Here is a 22,232-nt window from a genome sequence, read left to right on the forward strand (position 1 = left end):
TTAATGTGCTTCTTCTTGAGCCACTCTTTTGTTGCCTTTGCTGCGTGTTTTGGGTCACTGTCATGCTGGAATACCCATCCACAACCCATTTTCAATGCCCTGGCTGAGGGAAGGAGGCTCTCACCCAAGATTTGATGGTACATGGCCCCTTCCATCGACCCTTTGATGTGGTGCAGTTGTCCTATTTCCTTAGCAGAAAAACACCCCCAAAGCATAATGTTTCCACCTCCATGTTTGACGTTGGGGATGGTGTTCTTGGGGTCAACAATTCAACATTCCTCCTCCTCCAAACATGACAAGTTGAGTTGATGTCAGAGAGCTCTATTTTGGTCTCACCTGACCACAACACTTTCACCCAGTTCTCCTCTGAATCATTCAGATGTTCATTGGCAAACTTCAGACCTGTACATGTGCTTTCTTGAGCAGGGGGACCTTGCGGAGTCCCAGACCGAGGGAGGTTGACAGTTATTTTGTGTTTCTTCCATTTCTGAATAATAACACCAACTGTTGTCACCTTCCCACCAAGCTCCTTGGTGATGGTCTTGTAGCCCATTCCAGCCTTGTGGTGGTCTACAGTCTTGTCCCTGACATCCTTAGGCAGCTCTTTGGTCTTGGTCATGGTGGAGAGTTTGGAATCTGATTGACTGATTGATTCTGTGGACAGCTGTCTTTTATCCAGATAACAAAATGAGATCAGGACCATTCCTTTTAAGAGAGTGCTCCTAATCTCAGCTTGTGACTTGTATAAAAGACACATGGAAGCCAGAAATTTTGCTGATTGATAGGGGATATAATGCTTATTTTCCTCAATAATAAAATGCAAATCAATTTATAACTTTTTTAAAATGCATTTTTCTGGATTTTTTTGTTGTTGTTGTTGTTATTCTGTCTTTCACTGTTAAAATAAACCTACCATTAAAATTATAGACTGATCATTCCTTTGTCAGTGGGCAAACATACAAAATCAGCAGGGGATAAAATATTTTTTTCCTCACTGTACACACACACAGTGATAAGATAATGTCATGTCTGCTACTTAGCACCCATAACAAGCACAGCTGATTTCATGTTCAGTTGCTAAATACACAGCTAATCCTGATTAGCCAAACACAACCACAAAAGGCTTACTAAACAGTATTAAAAGTTACCCACAGCTTTTCTCGTTTGAATAAATTACAGCGGTCTTCAATTCTCAGAAATAATTGGCCCATGAGGCTCTCCCCAGAGAAAGTCTGATGATTACCGTCTGTGTGTCAATGTCTCTGCTAAATTACAACACCAGGTCCCAATAGCACAGGCAATCTTTCTCTATTCTCCAGAGCTATCAAAAACTAATCAGAGGAACTCAGAAGACAGCTTTGGGATAGTCTTTAAACAATGTGACACTGGTTATGATGCTAATTAAATCATAGTGAGGACATTTGCTTTCTCTGAAAATAAGTCTCTACAGAGATTGTAAAATACTAGTGACTTTAAAAGACTTTATCAAGAATGATTAGCAGTGGAGCATTGTGAAAACAGAAAGTGAAAAACAAGTCTACCGGAAAACATTTTGCATCTTCATACTTAGTGAATAAAATATTGACATACCTCTTTGATTACTGACATGGCTGAAGTAATTCGGACAGGGGATAGTGACCACCTCTCCAATCCTAGCTGATGGCCAGCATGCTAGATCCCATTCACCTGTGCAACCTTAAAGAAAAGTGAGAAAAATCCAATGAGGAGATAACATATCTAAAAAGATTTAATCATGCTGTAATTGGTGATAAATTCTACAGTGCCCTCCAAAAATATTGGCACCCTTGGTAAATATGAGCAAAGGTGGCTGTAAAAATAAGTCTGCATTGTTTATCCTTTTGATCTTTCATTCAAAAAATTCACAAAATTCTAACCTATCACTGAAGTGAAACAATGGGAAGTGGGGGAAAATCTTATTATGAAATAAATGTTTTTCTCTAGTCCACGTTGGCCTCAATTATTGCAAAGTCCTTTTCCCAAGATAACAGCTCTGAGTTTTCTCCTCTAATGCTTAATGAGTTTGGAAAACACCTGACAAGAGATCAGAGACCATTCCTTCATACAGAATCTCTCCAGATCCTTCAGATTCCCAGCTCCATGTTGGTGCTTCTTCTCTTCAGTTCACCCCATTCAATTTCTATAGGGTTCAGGTCAGGGAACTGGGACACCATGACAGAAGCTTTGTTTTTGGCTCAGTGATTCAGTTTTGTGTTGATTTGATGTTTATTTTGGATCATTGTCCTGATGCAAGATCCAACCACACCCCATTATAAGATTTCTAACAGAGGCAGTCAGGTTTAGATTTTTTTATCTGTTGGTATTTGATATTGTTGATATATTTGATGTTAGTCCAGGACCTCTGGCAGAAAAATAGGCCCACAAAGATAAAGACCCAGCAGTATATTTAACCATGGGCATGGGGTGCTTTTTTCCCTGTTTGCACCAAATTCATCTGAAATTCATCTTGCTGCCTAAAAGCTCTCTTTTAGCTTCATCTGACCATAGAAGCCAGTCCCGTTTGAAGTTCCAGTCATGTCTGACAACAGAATATGCTGAAGTTTGTTTTTAGATGAGCGAGGAGGATTGTTCTTAAAACCCTCCTGATGGTGAAAATGAGGATTTTCAATGTTTTAGTTATTTTCTTGCAGCCACTTTCTATTTTGTGAAGCTCAACAATCCTCATATTTATATTGTTTATTTATCCTGTCAAACAGGAAGTCAAGTCATTTCATAATGTGAGTTTCTCCCACTTTCAAGTGTTTAACTTCAGTGAAACCCCATATAAAATGAATGGGGTGAATTGAAGAGAAGAAGCACCAACATGGAGCTGGGAATCTGAAGGATCTGGAGAGATTCTGTATGAAGGAATGGTCTCTGATCTCTTGTCAGGTGTTTTCCAAACTCATTAGGCATTAGAGGAGAAAACTCAGAGCTGTTATCTTGGGAAAAGGACTTTGCAATAATTGAGTGCCAATAATTGTGGCCAACGTGAACTAGAGAAAAACATTTATTTCATAATAAGATTTCCCCCCCACTTCCCATTGTTTTACTTCAGTGATAGGTTAGAATTTTGTGAATTTTTTGAATGAAAGATCAAAAGGATAAACGAAGCAGATTTATTTTTACAGCCACCTTTGCTCATATTTACCAAGTGCGCCAATATTAGTGGATAGCACTGTATATTGTGTCTGGCCAATATGGGATTGCACAATTATTTTAAAAATATTTATAAAAATGCAGACTATACAAAAAGTACAAGAATTAAAATTTATAAAAACAACTTTATAACAATTTATAACAGACTGTGCTTTATCAAAGTTCATCTCACACTCTGAGAAAGCAATCTGCAAATTGGTCTAAGATACATTACCCAAGGGAGGTTTGTGATTGAGATTTAAATCACAGGAAACACAAATGACAACACAACTTTGACACACCAGCACATAGATAATCAGACCTTTAAGTCACACAACCAGCCTTTGTAATTGCTTTGTGCATTAAGAACAAAATCAATATTAGATTAGGCTGGAATAGGCAGCGTTTTGGTTTGATGAGGTACATGCCCAATAGGCAGCCACTAAAGCTTCTGGTAAAGTCCACTTGTAATTTACTCATTCTAGCTTTTTTTCACACATACAAATCATACAAAACCATATGAATGATTCCAGTAATTAAGGTGCTCTATTATATGACTGTTATTAGAATTCACAATTAAATATGTGTTATAACTCATTTGTGGTTATTGTCTGCCTTGCCAGTAATGAACAATCGAGATAAAACTTGATATGAGTGGTGACATCCTTTTCATGTATTCATTATCATAGCAGAATCAGACTTTAATAATGAAGTGAAAAAAGCAATTCATATCATTTCAGTTATTTTTTAAAATTAGCATCATTAATTAGTCCTTTTGTGACTGGACTTCTGGGTAGCGCATGGATGTGTTCTCAGACCATCTGATGTACTACCTAATCAATGATGGAGAATATTTCACATAAAAACCTAAATCTACTTGTTGCAAGCAAAACTAACTGGCTGAGGCAGTGCACTGAAACAACTACGGATTTAATCACAGAGAATGTGTCAGAGAAAACACTGATGATCGCACTTCACAGAAGGACATTTCTGCCTAATTAACCAGCATGCCTTTGTAACCTCTTCCGAAACCTGGTCAGACAAACAAACACAAAACAACAATTATCTGGCCAATTTACAGCATCTACAGTAATGAGAAGAGAGGTTTGAGCTGACTGTGGGAAGAAATGAGAGAAAAAATATTGACACTTTTTGAACATTTTGAATGTTTTAAGATCTGATTAAATGTGCAAAAAATACAGCTATGCTGCTTATCTGCAAAACATTCAAAATGTTGCTCTTGCATTATTAGCCCAACCTCATAATGCACATTTTCACACTGCTCTATGTTTATAGTATAGAGTGACACTGCTATTTGTAGTTAATGAAAAGGTCACATTTAAAACCAAGACCTTTAGCATTAAAGAGGACATCAAATGCAAAATTGACTTTAACATGGTGACGGACTGTCTCGTATTAGCATATTTCCACCCTTAGCCAGTTGTACACTGTCTACCATTTTCTCTGCACTCGAGCAGCTGTAGGGACAACGTCTTGTAAGCAATGCAGGTGTTTTGTAGCTGGATGTAAAAGTGAATATATGACTCTTTATTTTCTCCCGACATCAGAGTCACAAATTAGTTTTATGTTTGATTGTAATGTGCCACCGAATACACAAAAAAAACAGAAGAGAGGGGAGGGGTGAGCAGTAGCTCATTATCATTTTAAGACGGCTCACTGTGAAGAGATCTGTTTTTGATGAGGTAAAAAGGGTGTTGTTTTACATGACCACTGAGGAATTTTAATCAAAGTATGTTGCAGACATTTCATGTAGATCCTGAAGAGTCATACCAATTTGTGGAAAATAGGCATCGATGTCCCCTTTAAGGTAAAAACAATGTCCCTTTAGGCAAGTCATTTTACTCAGAGGACATCTTTCAAATGCCTCATGCCGCTATTTCAGTTATGGAAATACAGCTTCTTCAGTAGTGTGTTTAGGCACCATGCAACCCATGGCAGTTGTAGTGATGTGATGACTGGTTCTTTTATTTAGAAGGCAAGACTATTCTGCCATATTTTGCATTGCACTTTCTCCTGTTCATAAGTACTATGAGTGCACCACCTTTGCATATTCAAAGAGTTTGGTAAAAAAGCAGATTTTGGTATATTTGGAAATACAGTTTAAATCATAAGTTTACATACACCTTGCAGAATCTGCAAAATGGTAATTATTTTATCTAAATAAGAGGGATCATACAAATTTTGTACTGACCTGAATAAGATATTTCACAAAAAAAATTTACACAGTCCACAAGAGAAGCTAATAGTTGAATTTATAGAAATTACCCCATTTACAAGTTTACATTGGCTTGATTCTTAATACTGTGTTGTTACCTGAATGATGCACAGCTGTGTTTTTTTTTTTTTTTTTTAGTGATAACTGTTAATGAGTCCCTTTTTTGTCTTGAACAGTTAAACTGCCTGCTGTTCTTCAGAAAAATCCTTTAGGTCCCACAAATTCTATGGTTTTTCAGCATTTTTGTGTATTTGAACCATTTCCCTGTACGTTTTTGAGATCCATCTTTTCACACTGAGGACAACTATACAGAAGGTTAATAGGCTGATGCTTCAGAAGAAAACAATGCATTAGGAGCAAGGGAAACATTTAAGTATCTTTTGTAGCTTCTGAAGGGCAGTTCTAAATAAAAAACAAAAAGAAATTTGGGCAAAATAAGAAAATTGTACACATCTTTATTCTGTCCAAAAGTTTACACCTCTGGCTCTTAATGCATTGTTTTTCCTTCTGGAGCATTAGTGTGCATTTTAACCTTCTGTAATAAGTGCACATGAGTCCCTCAGTTGTCGTCTGTGTGAAAAGATGGACCTCAAAATCATACAGTCATTGTTGGACCACAGACTTTGTGAGACCTGAAGGATTTTTCTGAAGTACAGCAGGCAGTTCAGGACAAACAAGGGACTCATGAACAATGATCACTAAAAAAAACAAAAAAACAGAGCTGTGGATCATTCAGGAAACAAAACAGTATTAAGAATCAAGTGTATGTAAATTTTTGAATGGAGTCATTTTTACATATTCAATTGTGAACTACATGTAAATGTCGTTTATGTGAAATATCTTATTCAGGTCAGTACTAAATAAAAAATAACATGCATTTTGTATGATCCATCTTATTTTACATTATTACATTATTTGCAGATTCTGCAAGGTGTGTGTGTGTGTGTGTGTAAACTTTTGACTTTTGAAATTACAGATACTAACTGTCATGCTGCATTATTGTCACTATATTTTCATAGTGAATTTCTGGCAACCATGTATATTTAACAGGATGTTACAGTGTATATCACCAATATACAGAAATCATTGTGTCTTTACAAGCCTACTGTTGTCATATAGTGACTTATATGCAGAGTACATACCTGAGGTGATGTTTTCCAGCTTGGACAAACATTCTCTTTTCTCCGCTTCCAGCTCCCACATGACCTCACACATCTGGACAGACAGCATCTGTTTACATCAATAACACAATCATAAGATTTTGACACGGGGTACGTCTCACTTCCAATAAAGCATCTAAATTTTTGAAGTTTCAGAGAACATTACGTCACATTTCGGAATAGCGACAGACCTTTGATCACATTGCAAGCTGAACACAATTACTGTTTGAAAAGGATGAAGTGAACTGGTTGCACATGTGACACTGCCTCTCCCTTTTCCTGAGTGTCATGGAGATTTGATGAAGGGTAGGACAATTCAAGCTGTTCCTTCATTTTTACATAGCAATTTAACAAGCGTAGCGTAAGTACCCACACTGCGCAGAGCTCTTAATAACGTCTCCTTTCACCCCTGTCAATCCCTAAAGGACTAACCTCCAGACATCTATAAGTTGGAAAAATTTGCAACATAAATTATTTGTCCTAAAGCTGTCTCTCTGCAGCTGTATCCAATTTTCCTTAAAATGTAGGCTGGATTATATAAGAAAATGCTCTCGAGGATTCTTTCATAGAGCACCAGAGGACAGTCAGATTTATGGCAGGTACTCTGGCAGATGAGGCCATTGAGAGGTGGCATCAATCAGAATTTCACTGCAGAGCTATGGTTACTCCCTAACCTGTCCATATGCTCACAGAAAGTATGACCATCTGGGTCATAAGTTACTCTGGTACCTGAACGGTCAGTATGTATGATATACAACAGAGTTTTACAACTTGTTTTGCAAGACAATAGCCTCATAAATAAGGTTCAGTAGCACTTTCTACAACACTGGACCTGAAATGTGTCCTCTTTAACTTGTGTTATGCTGAATATCATCCGTTATTATGATTGAAGAGATAGTTCACCCAAAAATAAAAATTCTGTCATTAATTACTCACCCCCATGTTGTTCCAAACCCGTAAGACCTTTGTCCAACTTCAGGACACAAATTAAGATATTTTTGATGAAATCCAAAAGCTCTCTGTTGTTTGAAATAACACGAGGGTGGGTAATTAATGACAAAATTTAATTTTTTTGATAAACTATTCCTAAACAAGCAAAACTGTAGGAAAAAAACAGACTCATCTTATTACTGATAAAATGCTACACATGTCACAAATGTATAAAACTAACACATATTAAGCATATGTGATATATCTTGAGATATGTGCCGTTCAGTGTATCTTTTAACTCAAGTTGAATGCTGTACGTCAAGTCAGCTGAAAGCAGTTTCTCAATATTTCATGTATGTGCCCAAAGCAAACAATTGCACTCTTTTGAACATATACTGTTATGTGTGGGGTGACGTATTCATAAATTCAGTTGCATGGTAAGCTGTACTTCATAGAGACATGAGTCACTACTGTCTGCAGCGAGGAATGAGGTATGATCAAGGACAGTGCTGACATGGACACAAGGATGAAGAGAGAAGAAAATGATGGTTGTTACCATGGTGTCACAATAAGAGAAGAAAATAATTATTTTCACTATTTCAAATAGCACGATTAACAATTATGACAGACAGTTTAAACGGTAAACACAAGCTGTATAGAGGAATCTTTCCATGGGAACACTGGTACTGTGAATTCATGCTGTTACTAGCAGTATCACTTGGGACAAGTAAAAGTAAATACTGACTGATTTCCCAGGTTAACGATCAGATTTCTATCAATAGCAGCACAAAAAAATGATAAACATAATGATGGAAATGTAGTAAAGCAAAGCATAATTTTTGGACATGTTAAGCTTCACATCTGGCTAGACCTAAGGAAATCTGAAGTAATTCAATAAACAACTCTATACTCATTTTGAAGGAAATCTACATCTACACAATAGAAATGTGCATACTGCTTACAGAAACTGTTTTCCTTTTAAAATCTGGATTTTAAATGGCAATGCAAACTGTTTTAAGTAAAATGCACAGACCACTGAAACATATTTGTGACCATGGACCTAAAAACCAGTCTTAAGTTGCATGGGTATATTTGTAGCAATAGTCAAAATACATTGTATGGGTCAAAATTATCTTTTTTAAGCCAAAAAAACAGTACAGTATTTAGTAAAGATCATGTTTCATTATAATTTTTTTTCTAAATTTCCGTAAATATATCAAAGCTTACCTTTTAGTTAGTAATATGCATTGCTAAGAACTTAATTTGGACAACTTTAAAGACGATTTTCTCAATATTTAGATTTTTTGCACCATCAGATTATTTGTATCTTGGCCAATATTTGGAAACCATACATCAATGAAAAGCTAATTTGTTCAGTTTGCAGATGATGTATAAATCTTAATTTCAAAAAATGTACCCCTATGACTGGTTTTGTGGTCCTGGGTCACATTTGCATTATATCATATAATCCAACTGGTTATTATTTTAATGCATAAATCAGCTTTATTAATATCGCTGAATATGCTTTATCAAAATGTCAGTGTAGGCTATAAGAGAAGCTCTCGTACCACATAATTATGTCCTGCCTGCCTAGTTTTCAATCTTAAATTTGATTCACTTCTTACGGATAACGCAGGAAAGTTTAAATTGATTGCGTTCTTATCCGGTGAAATGTACAATTTAATTCGGTTCCGTTACCAAATTCTGCTCTGTGAGAGGAAACACAGCAGCAGTTGCTCAGAGACAGAAGAGCACAAGAGCAACAGTTTACTGAGGCTCATTCATCAAAGTGTATTTTGTCAGCACAGTTTAACGTGGCTTCAGATTTGAGAAGCAAAAAATCTCCAATGAAAAGAAGAAAAATGAAAAAGCACACAATCTACCTTTATATCCTTGGATCTGACGATTTGTTTGAGGACTAGGTGTGTTAAATACTAAAAGGCTTTTCTTTCGTCGATGACTAATCACACGGGAAAACTGTATAAAATGATAAAGTGTTGGTACTCACGGGTCCAAACGAGCAGGTTAGGTACAAAATAAGCATTCGTTTAGACATATCCATTTCAGCCGATTCAGCAGCTGCCTGAGAGCGCTTTACCGATGCACAGAGACAAGTTGACGGTCGAAAAGTAACTGACAAAAGAATCCGAAACTTCAGCCAAGTATGCGCTCCGGTGCGCACGGGTTCACCAGCCGTACTTCGCCGCCAAACCTGTCCATGTTTATCTCTAATATGAAAAACGCTTCATTCATAAACGACTCTGGAGTGATGCGAAGGCTCTTGCATGAACCACGTAGACACGTGACACGCGTGAGGTGGACTGTAATTCCAAGGCTGCAGACCCACGTTCTAAACCCTCACTTCCAAAAGTAGGTGTGTGTATTCAATAGTGAGCAGCACCAGCAGCAGCACAGCCCTGAATAACAGCGTTTAGTGACTCATTCTCTGTCTTAACCTGTCCGCACAGCACAGCTTCTGCGCGCTTTTCATTCAGGGCACAAATATTGTTCTCAAATCTTGCGAACTGTCATCCGTCGCAAAGGTTTTGCTCTTTGGTCTGTTAAATTATTAACTGTTAAACTTCTGATTTCTGTTACAGCTGTCCCATTAAACTGCGTATGTTCTCTTAAATTATCGTCTGTAGTTAAACGGTGTGTTATGTAACTATTCTGACATATGTCATGTTCGGCAATAACGTAAACTAACTCGCCAATACAAATATTTGAGTTCTTGCCTTCTCAAGTTGCCAATAATCACCACCGTATCTGACTTTTGGAAGTGCCTCGGGAATTTTTTAATAAATGTAATGCTTTCATGGGAATATCTTTCATTTATGGAGAACTGTATTGAACTGGAGTCAATCAGAAGCGGATATGTTAATACACATGTGCTTGCAGCATAAAATCAATCATTTTGAAAGTATAATGGGGAAAGTTTAATATTAGCCAACCCACAGTATGGAGGTCTTACACATTAATTTATTTTCAAAAGAACCTGCCAGAAGAACAAGTGACTCACTGACTGCAGTCTGTAGACAATAACATTCCCAAGTAAATGTATGTAAAATGGTGAACATCCCCTAAAGAACTGATGTTCATCTTCATACACCCTCACATATTTTAAATATATATGGGCCATTCTACAGAATTGGTTCAAAGTCAGAGTTGGAAATGTTTTGTTACACAAATTTTGTATGTATGCCAATTGTATAATATCCAAGGTACATATTTCTAGTAATTGTGTAGTTAATTCTTATATTTTATTTTCAGAAAGGTTTGGAATATTTGTGCTCTCCCCAAATGTGTCACTACCAAAACACAGTAATACATAATTTAATAAGAAGGTTTATATTCACCTATTAAGATTTTCCTTGTAAATATATATATTCTATTTTTTCAGAGGTAAATCAATAACAATTACAATTTTACAAATATTTTAAGTGTGATTTATGAGATTTGTTGTATTTTGAATCCAATTTTTCTTTGTAAAAGGAAAAATGTTGACCATACTGATTTCAAACTTAAGGATTCATTAGTTTGAATACACATTGAACCAAACACTATCATAACATCTTAGCTGATAATTCAGTAGGCTATACTTTATTTTTGACAAAACATCCATGTTTCGGTCGTGACAGCACATTTTCGGTAGTGACAGTAATGTTTTGGTAACAACCACATCACATTTTAGAATTTTAACCCACATACTAAAACACTACTAACATACTAAAATACTAAACATTTGTATAACGGTACTAAAATGTTGTTTATTTCCCCCAAATAAAGGATTATGTGTTCCCTTTTGTCATCACCGAAACAATGATGACATGTTTTGTCGTGGCTGCAGCACATCACTGTATGCTTCATTCAGTTCATTGTTCATGCAGTACATTACTGTATATTTTATACAGTATTGTTGTTAATGCAGTACATTACCCTGTATTTTATGCATTTTTATGCAGTACATCACTGTATGCTTCATACAGTATCATTGTTAATTAATTGAACTTTTTGTGGAATTTTAAAAAAAATGTTTTTAAAAGGTTTAAGACTCAATTTATAAGTAAAGCCAACTTCTTATTTTAAATGTTAAACTGATATTGTTCATTGCACTTGTCTGTTCAACTTTATTCTTAGTTAAGACAACTTCACAATTTAAGTTCACTAAACTTAGTTAATTGCACTTGTTTTATAAAGTCCTGTCAGCTTTAGTCTTAGTTAAGACAACATCATAATTTGAGTTCACTAAACTTAGTTAATTGCACTTGTTTTATAAAGTCCTATCAGCTTTATTCTTAGTTAAGACAACATCATAATTTAAGTTCACTAAACTTAATTGTTCATTGCACTTGTTTTACAAAGTCCTGTCAGCTTTATTCTTAGTTAAGACAACATCATCATTTAAGTTCACTAAACTTAAATTATGTTCATTGCACTTGTTTTACAAAGTCCTGTCAGCTTTAGTCTTAGTTAAGACAACATCATAATTTGAGTTCACTAAACTTAGTTAATTGCACTTGTTTTATAAAGTCCTATCAGCTTTATTCTTAGTTAAGACAACATCATAATTTAAGTTCACTAAACTTAGTTAATTGCACTTGTTTTATAAAGTCCTATCAGCTTTATTCTTAGTTAAGACAACATCATAATTTAAGTTCACTAAACTTAAATTATGTTCATTGCACTTGTTTTATAAAGTCCTATCAACTTCATTCTTAGTTAAGACAACTTCACAATTTAAGTTTACAAAATAACATTTTAAGGCAGCACGAACACTTACTTTTTTTAAGTTGAAACAACTAAAAAAATAAATTACAGTATACGTTAGTGACAATTTTATGGGGGGAAAAAACAAGGTTGTTACTACCGAAACATTAGTAATTTTAGACACTTATGACACTTACTCAAAGGTGCTAATCAGCATATGGTTAGATAGCACAGTACTGAACAGCTGTACACATATAAAAACTAAATTTTGTAGAATAATTCCCCAAAAAGCATTTAGTTATAGAAAATTGTTCAGTACTTCTTTGAAGTAACACACAGATTTTTTTTTTTACTTTTGAACACATTTACCTCAAAATGAGCCTATCTATTCACACCTTGTAGCCATGAGAGAGAGTGACACATAAATATTTCCTGATCATAAATGTCAAAAATATATTTTTAAAAACAACAATGGAATAATATTTCAATATAATTTTCATAAGTTGAAATGTACAGTTGTGGCCAAAAGTTTTGAGAGTGACACAAATATTAGTTTTCACAAAGTTTGCTGCTCAACTGCTTTTAGATCTTTGTTTCAGTTGTTTCTGTGATGTACTGAAATATAATTACAAGCACTTCATACGTTTCAAAGGCTTTTATGGACAATTACATGACATTTATGCAAAGAGTAAGTATTTGCAGTGTTGGCCCTTCTTTTTCAGGACCTCTGCAATTCGACTGGGCATGCTCTCAATCAACTTCTGGGCCAAATCCTGACTGATAGCAACCCATTCTTTCATAATCACTTCTTGGAGTTTGTCAGAATTAGTGGGTTTTTGTTTGTCCACCCGCCTCATGAGGATTGACCACAAGTTTTAAGATCTGGGGAGTTTCCAGGCCATGGACCCAAAATATCAACGTTTTGGTCCCCGAGCCACTTAGTTATCACTTTTGCCTTATGGCACGGTGCTCCATCATGCTGGAAAATGCATTGTTCTTCACCAAACTGTTGTTGGATTGTTGGAAGAAGTTGCTGTTGGAGGGTGTTTTGGTACCATTCTTTATTCATGGCTGTGATTTTGGGCAAAATTGTGAGTGAGCCCACTCCCTTGGATGAGAAGCAACCCCACACATGAATGGTCTCAGGATGCTTTACTGTTGGCATGACACAGGACTGATAGTAGCGCTCACCTTTTCTTCTCCGGACAAGCCTTTTTCCAGATGCCCCAAACAATCGGAAAGAGGCTTCATCGGAGAATATGACTTTGCCCCAGTCCTCAGCAGTCCATTCGCCATACCTTTTGCAGAAGATCAATCTGTCCCTGATGGTTTTTTTTGGAGAGAAGTGGCTTCTTTGCTGCCCTTCTTGACACCAGGCCATCTTCCAAAAGTCTTGGCCTCACTGTGCGTGCAGATGCGCTCACACCTGCCTGCTGCCATTCCTGAGCAAGCTCTGCACTGGTGGCACTCCGATCCCGCAGCTGAATCCTCTTTAGGAGACGATCCTGGCGCTTGCTGGACTTTCTTGGACGCCCTGAAGCCTTCTTAACAATGCAGTGGAAAGTTTTTTTTTCGGGATTAAGTTAATTTTCATGGCAAAGAAGGACTATGCAATTCATCTGATCACTCTTCATAATATTCTGGAGTATATGCAAATTGCTATTATAAAAACTTAAGTAGCAACTTTTCCAATTTCCAATATTTATGTAATTCTCAAAACTTTTGGCCACGACTGTAGGGGTTGGGGTTAGGGATTGGGACAGCCACCTCCCAATTGCAGGTACACTAAATAATGATTTTATATATATTAATCTTACTGATACTTCACATATTATTGTGTGTTTCAATAGATAATAAAGGGATCTTAGTAAACATCTAAGATTTGAACACCTAAATGTTTTTTAAATGTGTTTTTTGGTTGTGGGACAGCAGTTTGCACCAGTTCTGTAGAATGGCCTATATGCACTACATTTCTTCAGATGTATTGGTCAAACCATTTACTACAGAGATGCATTGACTTTATGACATGCTGTGCCAACACACAAAATTGCACATTTCATCATTACTGTAACAATAATACTGCAAGTGAAGAATTGGAAAACTGGAAAAAGACAGAAGTCAACAATTTATGCTCCATTTCTGTTGTTTGTCTATTGATATTTAGTGGCTTAAATGAAAGGTGTGAAACAGACAATTAACTTACCACGCATTACACTCCAGCATTATACTGGCCAAAGATCTGTGAATACAAATATATATAGACATGAAAGAAGCAAAAACATCATTGGTTCATTTAACGTTTGTGTCATAGCATACTGGTTTTTGTTGAATGTTCTTTTAACTCTTGTGAAATGGTATCCTGGTGTTTTGTTGTGTTTCATTTGGATGAGTCACAGAACTCTCTGACCTGCGGAATGCCATAAAATCCTACTAACCGTCGAATAAAACAGCTGAAATGTAATATAGCGCCATGTGTCACCTTAAAAGTGTTCTTACAATCTACTTAAAGTTTCTCTTTCTCAATTCTGAGTCTTCATTTTACAGTCTATCTAAATTACTGAGCTACTGTGTGTTATCAGCTTCCCTGATCAATGTGTCACGAACTTATCGTGTCCCTTTGCATTACAAGTCTGACCTTTACAAACATGAATCCTTTAGAATCTTCAGATAAAAGTTACTCTATCTATCATATATTCACAGGACTCTTTCAGTGCTGCCAGTCTAAAGAGGAAATATGCCTTCACATGTGGAATGAATGAGCTGAAATCTTTGGTTTTGGCCGTGACTTTGTGGTGGAGAAAGAATATAACACTTCTTATCTCATGCTTCATCTATCACTATCTTCTGGACTCTATCCTCCTTCAGCCCACATCCTGTTCAAATGGAGGAACTCTGCACCACCCCCTCAAGGCCGGTCTGCTTTAAAACAAGCCCTTACTATCAACAAGCAGTCTCATATATCACACACCTCTTAGAGGCGACAATGTTTAAACTTTGAGAATTACTTGTCATGTCCTGTGATTTTACATACTGTGAAAAAGTTGTGGCCAGAACAACGTGCAAAACAATCGACTTAGACAATGTCAAACGCTGCAATAATAACAGTAATATTAATACTCAAGTCCCCCAATGTAATTTTCTCTACAGTTGATATTTAATAACAAAAATAGTGGCATTTGTTTGAAACAACAAAGAGTAATTCTGCAGTGTGATTCAAGAGGTGTTTAGGAATAGCTAAATGACACAACAGTTCTTTCTGGTCCTCGAATCTGATTGGCTGAGAGGTGTGTGATATTCAGGTGATTTAGGAACTCCAACAATTTCACCGTTTGTATCCCTCCTCTTGCGATATTTTCCACAGCGAATCTTATGGCGGATGCCCAAATCCACTATAATTTTAAAGTTTTTGAACTTTGTCACAGAATGTAGTTTTAAGAGTTTTTTAGCTGATAATGTACGTGTTTAGACTTCAAATATACAGTTTGTTTATTAAAAAAAAAAACAACAACAACAACAAAAAAAAACGTCTATTTGAAAATTTGCTTCCGTGGTTTTGGAGATGTGAGCTCCAGGGCATCAGCGGCTGCTCAGTGCTCATGAACCCACCAAGAACTGCCTTACTTCGGCCAGATCTTCTGGAATTTGCTGCTGGCTCTGATAGTGGTTAAACATGAGATATAACTTGTTTTAGGAACATCTAACAGGCAGTCTTTGGTCTCACTAATCTATTATTTGTTCCAGAATAGTCAAAATAGTCCATCTGCCATCAGTGGCTCAACCATAATTTTACAAAGCTACACACAAGAATACTTTTTGTACGCAAAGAAAACAAAAATAACAGCTTTATTCAACAATTTGTCTCTTCTGCACCACTGTAGCGCCATTTTGGAGAGTATTCCCTGGACGTAAACAGCGTACGCTGTTCTCTGTCAGCTGCGTCACGCGGATACGGTGTTTTTGTTCGAATCAAAGCGTAAATAAATTTAGAAAATGTATCCTTGTGTTGTGGCTGACAGAGAACAACAGTAGATACTCTCCAAAATGACGCTATGGTGACGCTGAGGTGACAAATTGTTAAATAAAGACGTTATTTTTGTTTTCTTTGTGTACAAAAAGTATTCTCGTAGCTTTGTAAAATTATGGTTGAACCACTGATGGCAGATGGACTATTTTGACGAGGGTAGAGATGACGTCTTTTAAACTTTTCTGGGCCTGGACAGTGTTATTTACTTGCAGTCAATGGGACAGTTACAAAGTTCTCGGTTTTCAACCAAAATATCTTAAATTGTATTTCGAAGACAAACATAGTTTTTACGGGTTTGAAACGACATGGGGGTAAGTGATTCATCATGAAATTCATTTTGGGGTGGATTAACCCTTTTAAGATGGCTGTTGTTGTTTGTTATATATTATTATTATTTAATGAATATTGTTTAATATAAATAATTGCTGTTTGTAATAATAGTATTTCACATTTGTGATGGTAATTTTAGTTCCATTATTCTGCCATTAGATGGTGACAAGAGACTTTTATATTGAAAGAGACTGAAATGCGGTAAACAAGGAATTTATTTTTACTTTAAACAACACCGTGTAAGATGCAGCCAACAAATACAGATGACAGATGAAAAGATAGAACAACAAAGATATCGCTTTCCTCAGCGGATATTCAAACTAATGTTTTATTTTGAATATGAGATTAAGCTGAAGAATGAATGCTGTATCAGATGCAGGTAATCTCACTCGCTCACTGCATCTCTCTCTAATAATACTCTACATATTATAGTGAGCTTTTACAGTAATACAGTAAGCTTTTAATGAAGCAACTCAACGTTCCTTAGTTAACAATGAAAGCTTGGGCTCAGCTGTTAAACTGTCAAACTGCGATTTGAATCCGTGATGGACACCATTGTTGTTTCTTATGTACTTTTACACTCATGCTGTCCTGAACTGTTGTATAAACTAGTTACTTTATCATTGTCATAAGTTGAAATGGAAATAACTTAGTTTTTTCAGTCACACCCAAAAATAAACATGGGAACAATGACTATGTTTTTCTTACTTAAGTGGATTATTAACTGAGTCTTTTGGTTACAGCTATATCAGGGTATGTGCAAAATTCTAAAGAGACCTAATATCTGCTTCATTAGCTTGAGACAACACTATAGAATGTTTTCACGACGCGTCAGCAAACAGCGACACTGTAAACAATGCCACTGATCCAAACTCACAAATTTAGCTGATTACTCCTGCTGAAAATGGTCAGTTATTCTCAATTATTGTTTTGGGGTGTGTTGGGGAAAACATTTGGAGTACTATAGACTGCCAAAAGTTATAACAAACCAAGTAAAAGAGTGCAAACTAAGGAACAAAAGGCGTTTGTGGTTGGCCAAACTGAACCAGGATTTCCAGGGCAACAATCTTGACAACATTAATGTTTGTTCTGATCATTTCCAGTCAGGTAGGTGAAATATTAGGCTAATATCTTAATTAATACTGATAGTATCTTTTTAACCACCTAAAATATTGCGTCCTTTTCTATATGATTTAACAGCTTCCACACATTTTTTCCATGGTTTAGACAGCATAAATTAGCAGAACTACGTATGCAGTAGTAAATTTACCATGCAGTCAATGCTGTTGTTTACATCTAAGTATCTCCAATATGGCCACTCATCTGTGAAGTAAGTGCAAACCTAGAGATTATTATTTTCTTCTTTTAAGACTAAGTGCTACAAATTCTTGCAGGTACAATATCTCATTCAAAATTAGCATAGGAAAATATTTAAAGCTATATAATGCCATATAAATTAAGTCTATAATATTATTTTAAAGGATAATCAGTCACCAAAAAATGTGTACTCTCATAGGTATAAACCTGGAGTTCATTTTTATGGCATATACTTTATTCATCTGAAAGCTGTGTCTCCAATAAAAATACCCACCAGGCAAGGTTAAATCACAGAGGTGCAGGAATAAAAGCTAATTAAATCATAGAGGGTTGATGCTTTGGGCAGAAAAGGGGGTAGTGATTCATAAGCGTTTGGTCAAATCAATTCTCCAAATGTAATAGGGTCACAGACAGACACAAAGGTGGACCTGTTGACTCAATTTACCCTCTAGCAAGTCAGCATGAAATCTGGTTAGAGATCAGTTTGCACATTAAAGCCCGTTACCTGGAAGGAACCAGAAGCGATGGTGGATGATGGTAATAGTCTATGGCTTTTTTGTCCTTGAGAGGGAGCAAACAGTGCTGCACTAGCACTGCTGCTAAAGTCGTATTAGCTACAGGTAATTCTTAATACTCTATCTGATTCTGTTTTTGCACATAAACAGCGTGTGAAGATTTATGATGGATTACATATTGAGCATTTTTATTGTAATGGAGAGATTTGTGTGTTTGGCTGAGGGTTGATTAGACAAACAAATACCAAGCGTTAAACCTGCTGTTTGAATACCAAAGACTCTGCGCAAGTTGCAGCCTGCGTAAGGAATCATGTGCCAGTGTATTTTGGGAAAATTCACAACCTGTCTCAAAAAAACAGACCACATCCAACTTTTGCACATCCAACTGATTAAAATGATTTAACGATTCATAAGAAAAAATACTGGTATTTTCACTACGCTGAGCCAGACACTGCATCTGCAGCTGTTCCTTATTTAAGTGTATTACTGCCTGAATGTTAAAAACCTTGGATAAATTGATTATATTGATTGAAACTAGAATCATCCGTGATACTATGCATGTGGAGGCTTTTACGTTAATGGGAAATACAATGACTTGACATGGTGAACATGAAAACAGATCATTTGTTTGTATGGATTGCAAAACAGCTTTTCAAATGGTTGACGTGCTGATAAGGGGATTGTCCTGATGTTCTTTCATCAAACAGATTATTATATTTAGACGTGATGCTCTGTCAGCTGGTCCAATAGAGCCCTTTTAATAGTTTTCCTCATTATGTGAATGATAAAAAAAGACCAAACTGAAATACTCTTGCTTTAGATTCTCTTATCCATCTGTGGTGTCATATTCAGCCATGACTAAGCAGCAGTAAGTTATTTAAGTGGCGAATGTTAATGATTCGCTTTAAGGCTGAGAAAGAGGTCTTGACCCGTGCGATTTCTTTGTGGAATCTAATCAGAGGGGCTTAATTACTGACAATCAGCTTGCCTATGATCATCCAAATGTACCTATGTGTTACTTACAGTTGTGACATTGACGTAATAAATTAAATTACATTAGGTTTATTAGAATATTTACTGAGTAATCCACTATTTTGTAGAGGGGGTCAAAATGTAATTTTTTTTTTACCTGAGATTCAGATCCAAATTACAAGGGGGTAAAAATGACTTTAGAAAGATAGCAGTATCATTATGTCCTTTTTACACAGAGATTGGTAGGTCTGTTAGTAAAATCTGTTGACTTTAGCTATCTTTGTTGCATTATGTGCCAATGGTGACCGTTCAAAAATGGAGAAACAGCACTTTTCAAGTTTTTACTCCAAAGTTTATCTGTAACTCAATAAGTATTAAAGATATCTTAACGCCCTTTTAGATATTAGGTCTTAACAAACTTTCCTTTTGGCATCTTTATTTTAAAGGCCCTATATGGTTTTCAATTTCAGTTTTTCTAGAAATGCATTCCTAGTTTCAACATTATTTTTTCTTTAGACATTGTTCTAAAAATAGAACTCGAAAAATGTTCGAAAAATAGTTATCTGCTGTATACACAGTGACCAACATTTGGTTTTCAACCACTAAAAATGGGTATTAGGCCTATTCAAAATTCTGAAAATGGAGCCTCATTGAGATCCCCACATGTCTGGGGCTGAATGATGCAGGACCTTGAAAATGAAGATTCCAAAAGAAAATGTTATTAACAACTAGAATCTAATATATTGTGACAACTTTAATACTTCTTGAGTTATAGGCACACAATCTTTGGAAAAAGAAGATGGCACTCAGACAGGTGTGTTCAATGCAGTTGTCTTGATGGAAGGAAACGAGAGTCATGTCTAGTTTAAACATTACTTTTTGAAATTCCAGTATCTCTGGAATGTAATTTTATAGGTCCTTACAAATGAAGATGTCAAAAGGAAAGTTTTCTAAGACCCAATATCTAAAAGGGCGTTAATATATCTTTAATACTTCTTGAGGTACAGACATGCAAACTTTGGAGTAAAAACTTGAAGAGTGCTGTTTCCCCAATTTTGAATGGTCACCACTGGCATATAATGCAACAAAGATTGCTAAAGTCAACAGATATTACTAACAGTTCTACCAATCTCAGCCTGGCGTGAATGTAACATATCCTAGAAAGCATTAAAAACTGCTAGATCAGTTTATTTTTCATCTTTCTTAGAAGAAAACAAACATAACCCTAAGTATTTATTCAATACAGTGGCTAAATTAATGAAGAATAAAGCACCAACAGGCGCTGAATTTTCCCAACAGCACAGCAGTAATGACTTCATGTACTATTTTACTACCAAGATAGATACTATTAGAGATAAAATTGTAACTATGCAGCCATCCGCTACAGTATCACATCAGATATGCTATAGATCTCCTGAGGAACAATTCCATGCATTTTCAACTATAGGAGAGGAAGAGTTGTATAAACTTATTAAATCATCTAAACCGACAACATGTATGTTAGACCCTATTCCATCTAAGCTACTAAAGGAGGTACTTCCAGAAGTCATAGATCCTCTTATAAATATTATTAATTCGTCACTATCATTAGGATATGTCCCCAAAACTTTCAAACTGGCTGTTATTAAGCCTCTAATTAAAAAAACCTCAACTTGATCCCAATGAATTAAACAATTACATACAGACCAATTTCAAATCTCCCTTTTCTGTCAAAGATACTAGAAAATTTAGTGTCCTCACAATTGTGTTCTTTCTTAGAGAAAAATGGTATCTGTGAGGATTTCCAGTCAGGTTTTAGACCGTATCATAGCACTGAGACTGCTTTTATTAGAGTTACAAATGATCTTCTCCTGTCATCCGATCGTGGATGCATCTCTCTATTAGTACTACTGGATCTTAGTGCTGCGTTTGATACTATTGACCATAATATTCTTTTAAACAGACTTGAAAATTATGTTGGCATTAGTGGTAGTGCACTGGCTTGGTTCGAATCGTACATATCTGACCGGAATTAAATTTGTAGCAGTGAATGACGAGGTATCATATCAATCACAAGTGCAGTATGGAGTACCTCAAGGCTCAGTACTAGGGCCATTACTTTTTACACTTTATATGTTACCCTTGGGAAATATCATCAGGAAACATGGTGTTAGTTTTCACTGTTATGCTGATGATACGCAGCTCTATATTTCTTCACGGCCCGGCGAAACATACCAATTTGAAAAAATAACAGAATGCATAGTTGAAATAAAAAATTGGATGGCAAGAAATGTTTTACTGCTAAATTCTGAAAAAACAGAGGTGTTAATTATTGGACCTAAAACCTCTGCATGTAATAACCTAAAACACAGTCTAATACGCAATGACTGCTCTGTCAATTCGTCGTCATCAGTCAGGAACCTAGGTGTGCTATTCGATAGCAATCTTTCCTTCGAAAGCAACATTTCTAGCATTTGCAAAACCGCATTTTTTCATCTAAAAAATATATCGAAATTACGACCTATGCTCACGATGTCAAATGCAGAAACGTTAATCCATGCGTTCATGACCTCAAAGACTGATTATTGTAATGCTTTATTGGGTGGTTGTTCTGCACGCTTAATAAACAAACTCCAGCTGGTCCAAAATGCAGCAGCTAGAGTTCTTACTAGAACCAGAAAGTATGACCATATTAGCCCGGTTCTGTCAACACTGCGCTGGCTTCCTATTAAACATCGTATAGATTTTAAAATCTTACTAATTACTTATAAAGCCCTGAATGGTTTAGCTCCTCAGTACTTGAGCAAGCTCTTATCATATTATAGTCCCTCACGTCCGCTGCGTTCTCAAAATTCCAGCAATTTGATAGTACCTAGAATATCAAAATCAACTGCGGGCGGCAGATC

At 36.0% G+C, this 22,232-nt stretch overlaps 1 protein-coding gene across 1 annotated transcript in view; it reads right to left on the bottom strand.

Annotated features, from left to right (window-relative positions):
• LOC141293577 (vasoactive intestinal polypeptide receptor-like) overlaps window positions 1-9,830 on the bottom strand; it is a 48,386-nt gene extending 38,556 nt beyond the window's left edge. Inside the window, exons 1-3 of the mRNA XM_073825602.1 lie at window positions 9,491-9,830; window positions 6,535-6,622; window positions 1,591-1,695 (exon numbers count right to left, since the gene is read on the bottom strand). Coding sequence (XP_073681703.1) covers window positions 1,591-1,695; window positions 6,535-6,622; window positions 9,491-9,544 — 247 coding nt within the window. The 5' untranslated portion in view covers window positions 9,545-9,830. The remainder of the gene's footprint in view (window positions 1-1,590; window positions 1,696-6,534; window positions 6,623-9,490) is intronic.
• Between the last annotated feature and the right edge of the window lie 12,402 nt (window positions 9,831-22,232).

Source organism: Garra rufa, chromosome 20 (assembly GCF_049309525.1).
Source record: "Garra rufa chromosome 20, GarRuf1.0, whole genome shotgun sequence".
Classification (NCBI taxonomy): Eukaryota; Metazoa; Chordata; class Actinopteri; order Cypriniformes; family Cyprinidae; genus Garra; species Garra rufa.